The 5,260-nt window shown below is 39.9% G+C and overlaps 1 protein-coding gene across 1 annotated transcript; it reads right to left on the bottom strand.

The window, feature by feature from the left end:
• Positions 1 to 212: 212 nt before the first annotated feature.
• LOC118426210 lies at positions 213 to 4,172 on the bottom strand. The gene is made up of 5 exons (XM_035835476.1): positions 4,061 to 4,172; positions 2,454 to 2,551; positions 1,914 to 2,038; positions 1,167 to 1,223; positions 213 to 388 (listed from the first exon to the last, which is right to left on the bottom strand). Exons 1-5 carry the CDS (start codon positions 4,076 to 4,078, stop codon positions 213 to 215), a joined length of 474 nt encoding a protein of 157 aa, XP_035691369.1. The 5' UTR covers positions 4,079 to 4,172.
• Between the last annotated feature and the right edge of the window lie 1,088 nt (positions 4,173 to 5,260).

The raw sequence follows: 5,260 nt of genomic DNA, 5'->3' as shown, positions 1-5,260 counted from the left end.
CCTTTTCGCACTTTCGGTACTTTCCTTTTCGTTCCTTTTCGCACTTTCGGTAGACCCGAATAGAATAGTCTTTTAGAACATTAATTGTTCCTTTTTTCCTTTATTTAGATACCCTTTAGCCCGTAGGGCTAGTCTACCAGGGTTCGGACATATACAACACAAACATACATGTATATATATACATAACAGAATTAGATAGATGTGCTAGTCTTCTACAAAAATGGTTTTGGTTGCTTTACCGCAAATGCTGTACAGACGGAAGTCTCGTCCGTCGCTACGATGTTGTCCACTAGCACGTTCCCACAATGCACCAGAATCTGTTGGTCACACTTCAGGATGTTCGTCTCTCTCTCTTCATCGTCGTCTTTTTCATCGTTACCGCATACACCTGGGAAATTATCATATTTTTTAACGAGTTTGCTCAGTGCAAGGCCATCGACCATTTCTAGGCACTGAACTACGCTCACTGTGGCAGCATCTCTTCTCCCTAAGTCAGAAACATCGAGCTTCAGCAAGTTCGACTAATTGACTCAATATAGGCGAAGCAGGCGTTACGAGGCTGCTCGGGAAACCCCCATTTAGGCTAAGGTCACATTTCCACAAAGGGGCCCGGCCAGGCAGCCTTCGGAAACGATAAGTATGATATAAAAGACAACAACAACACAAAACGGACCGAAAATAATTCAACATCATGCATTGTGCATATTTATTGGCATAACCTTAAATTTTTCGTTTCCGCAAACAGCCCGGCCGGGCCCCGGGTAGGAAATGTGACGTAGGCCTTAGCAGGAATGGTTTGATCCATTCACACCGGGAAGGTCCCCTACTCTTTTCGATATTAAAGTGCGGCAGGTTCTTTAACGTGCCCGGGGTATCACTCTCCCCATACACGGGACCTCCATTTAACGTCCTATCCGAGGGACGGCCTTAGCCGAAGCTAGGTATTCATTTTTTTACCTGAGTGAGGTGAGGAAAGTCGTGTGAAAGAGATGTAATAAGTCGTGTATAAGATGAGAATTACAATACGTGTTACATGAGCATGAGCCTGTGTCAATTTTACCAGAATTTTTGTCTGGTAACAATATATAGAATGATAACGGTAATATATATTCCTAGAGCTTACTCTTAGCACCATTCTTAAGATAAGGAAGGAAGCATACACTCACGTAGTGATAAAACGTAGGGAGAATACAGTAGTTCATCATATGACAGCTTGCCGTCACCTAAATGCAAGAAAGACAACAACAAAGTAAACTTTTGTGTTACTGACGAAAATGTCTGACGACATCTGAAACTTCAATGGTATTTCTAACAATTTTGTCCAGCTGTGTAGATGAAGATTTAAAAAAATCTGTCCTAATCTTTTTGACTGTGGAATTGACGTTGGTATTCCATGACATTTGTTTGCAATCTACGGCACATATTTGCTCATTTTGCAAACACTTTGTACGATTTACTGTATGGTTGGAAACTTTCATTTTTTTCGGAAACGGTTAAAATTGATGAGCGCTCCGATGTCATCCTTATAATCAAATCAACATGGCCTTACGAGAAAACGTATACACCTTTCTCACTCGGCGGCCATGATAGATAAAAAACGAGGTTAATGAGGGAAACCGGAAAAAACATGTTTATAAAATCAGCTCCCATTTAGTTGTCCTCAAAACCCCACAAAAAAACATCAAATGATAAATATCATAACTAGTGTTATGCGCCGAAATATGCAGCAATTTAGAGTAGCGCATAAATTTGACGGAAATGCAGCAATTCTCTTATTGGTCAATTTCTCAATAGCCATGCTATCATTGGCTGAACTGCTAATTATGATGGACAGTCTTTTGTTGCCACATTGACCACGTTTCGATCTATCATGGTTGCTGCGTGGGAAAGGTGTACAATAGGGAACGTCTTACCATCAGAGTCCACGAGGTCAAAGGCGTTTTGCAGCAGGCCCTTGTCTTTAGTCTGGTAGAAGTTGACACTGAACTTGGCCAACTTGTCGAACTTAGACGCCTGGCTTAACACGTCTAGAATTTTCCTAGACGTAGAACAAAAGTGAGTAAAAACAAGTTCTTATTGAATCATGCTATTTCGAGTCTCAAAAAAATTGGGCCCCTGTCGTTCTAAACTGCTACGTGGCTGCTTCACCGCGAACTTCAAAACACCGCAAACATTTTTCCATGGCAGTAAGAGACTACAGTGCATGGTGCTACAGTGAACTTAAAATCACCGCGAGAAGTCCGCGAACTTAAATGCATTTACAGTATTATGAGATTTGCAGTCATGCATTACTGAGTAATATTTTGTTGCATAATTAGAATTTGAGAATCGCCAAGGAACATTTTATCGTCTGCACACTGTACGTTTGCAAGTGTGTGCCAACCCTGTGCAATTACAAAGTTTTAGATGTAACGTTAAACATTACTTTAGAAGGAAAGCATTACACAACGCACTCGCTTGAACTGGCCAGGTCCCGTTTCAGTGGAAGAGGCATCCCAGTTGTTGACGTTATGGCGAAGGTCACCAGACACAACACGAGAGACGCAGACATCTGTGATAGAAACACGCCTCGGGGTAAATATGACATGCTTTTCGACATCATACCAAGCATACAAAACTTAACATCAACAAGTTGCTATAAGGTACAAACATGCACCACTTCTTCCTTATATCACAAAGTATCACGACACCAACAGGACCATAGTACGCCCAGGTCAAAAGATGCTAAAAATGGAACTTCTGCTGCAGTACCAAGCTCACATACAAGGGGGCCCAAAATCGACCTTGACCTTTGAGGCTTAGAACTCCATACGGATGTCACACGGACTTGAATATTTACGCACGTATTTCTAGCTCATATAGCAAATGGCTGTAAGTTAGAAATTTCATGATCAACAGTTTATAATTAGGTTAGATTTAGAGACACACGGAAATAAACACTTCAGACATGCAGTTTTTTCTTTGAATTGAATAAAACAGACACCCATTCTACGCAGAGAGTAACCATCTGAACTGTATAGATAATAGATTAGACATGTAAATAGTCTATTAATCGTTCTTTTATGTTACATGTACGTCGAATATTAGGTGAGCATGTTAGGCGATTTAGCCTGGGGCTATGGGGAGGTGTTTTGAAAAGTGAGATTAGAAAACGACGCCATTTTGATTTTCTTATAAGTTATATGCCAGTGACCTTTCTAAGACTTTGACGTTTGTAAAGGACTTAGAATGTGGAAACCTGAATTTAATTGAAGGTTACGAGAGCCTATTATATATGAAACTCAACTTTTTTTTATATCTAAATCCAATGACAAGGTGAGAGATAAGTGAACATGTTTTAGCTACCTTTTAATGATAAGCAGAAAAAAATTTAGACACACAAAAACACAAACACTTACGACGAATACGCACTAATATAACATTTCAATATCAATCCATGCCCTGTGCTCTCATGCGTTTTCATATTTTAGATATTCGAGGACTCTCGTAGAACGAGGAAGCTTTTTGTTACACCCGGAAGTAAATGTATTGTTCATTGTGTCCACTTGTATTGTGCAATACCATATGTTTCGTGTATTCCACAATTCTAAGTACTAACATTGATTGTAAGCCTAACTAATAGCACATGGTGTCATACCCGACATAAGTCAGTGAGTCAAGTCATCCCCAATTCTGACTGTCGTCGATTGTTTCAGTTCTAATACTGCCATGAAAGCAAACGACAGCAGTCCTATTCTCGAAGGAAATATTTCTGAACAGGAAAATGATTGTAAAACTAAAACTTAAGGAGATGAACAATGATATATTGTCATGCCAACTCCTGTATATTTATGTCTCTCAGTTGAAAGAAAATAATCTGACTGACACCACAGCCATGGAAAGCCTCGTCACTTTTAAACTACACCTCGACACCAGACATACATACATGTACACTGCGAGGAGTACTTGTAAGATCATGATACACTTTCGAGAAGACCCCTCTTAAGTTAATGTGTGCATATTCTACACTATACCGTGGTTCTTTCAACCAAGATAAGACACCAGAATGATGAAATATTACCTTTTCTGTCATCTTCATACGAAAAGACTGTGAGTGTCGTCACTACTAAAAACGTTGTGTTGTTCGAGTTTGCCAGCTCTGAGTTACTTGTGCAGTCACTTTCTATCAGGTCATCATAGTCTACTCTGATTGGCTTACAGGGCTGTTGGGTCACTTGTCAATTATCCCCCACCCGTCTGTGAGTTCTCGTACCCCCAGGCGACACGACTTCATTGTTACGAATTGATGACGTACGAGGAAACAGCTATATTTGTCTTTTCCTGCCTTTTAACAAGAAGGACATACGGAGAAGGAACATAAAAGTTTTCTAATCTCCACTGTGAACTTCGTAAAATGTACATTCACAGAATCTATACATGCCGCGTTGCTGTCTTCAAAGTATACCCTCGTCCCTGTATTTGAAGCTTTGAAGCTATGCAGACCGATTTGAGCTTCTCTTGAATAAATAAAAGTTCAAACAAATAGCTTCAAATGTACAGACACATGGGTATAATTTGAAGACAGTGACGTGGCATAGCATCTGTGTTTCTACAATTTTACACTGTACTTTCGAAGCCTGTGTATTGGCCTGGAAAAGCGCATATTACCAAGAAATTTAGATCTTTGTTTACATCAATTTTGGGCACGACGTTTTTAGGTGACATGCGGTCATTGACTTTGTCCCCTCCTCGAGAATTCAAACCATTAGTCCGACCCCGCTCTCCAACACATTCATTAACTTTCTGTGTTCCAATTGACATTGATAAGATTTATAAGATTTTCCAAGATTTTACGTTTGTCTTAACGGAAGTGTTTACGATGAGCACGGAGAATTAGGAATCAACAAGAATCAAGAAAAAAGCACAGCATATGTAGAGTTTGATATGATTTCGTGGTATGATGATGCCTGTTTTTATACCTACGAAGACTGGATACTGTATCTCTTACTAAGAGTCTTAGCTTTTTCTCTCAGCTAGACGGCGACTGTTGAACGACTGTTGAGCGACCAGCATTGGATTCCTGTAACCATTGTTATCATATAAATGGAATATGATGCACGATGCAAAATATAACCTACAAGACAACAAAACGCAAGAGACGTCACAAGATTTCTTCTTTGTCAACGAAATTCATTGAGCAATCTGACAAATATTTGTTCGCTAAGAGGTCGCAGCTTCTAGTAGAAAGGGGGTGTCGATGCGGTACATTAGGCTCACAGAC

The sequence above is a fragment of the Branchiostoma floridae genome, chromosome 11 (assembly GCF_000003815.2).
Source record: "Branchiostoma floridae strain S238N-H82 chromosome 11, Bfl_VNyyK, whole genome shotgun sequence".
NCBI lineage: Eukaryota > Metazoa > Chordata > Leptocardii > Amphioxiformes > Branchiostomatidae > Branchiostoma > Branchiostoma floridae.
Note: the sequence above shows the minus strand (reverse complement) of the source record. Positions and strands in the feature narration are given on the sequence as shown.

Coding starts and splice junctions, on each gene's coding strand:
- LOC118426210 (XM_035835476.1), bottom strand. Junction 2,039..2,453: donor GACCTGGCCAGTTCAAGCGA/GTGCGTTGTGTA, acceptor TTCTACGTCTAG/GAAAATTCTAGACGTGTTAA. Junction 389..1,166: donor TCCCTACGTTTTATCACTAC/GTGAGTGTATGC, acceptor ATAATTTCCCAG/GTGTATGCGGTAACGATGAA.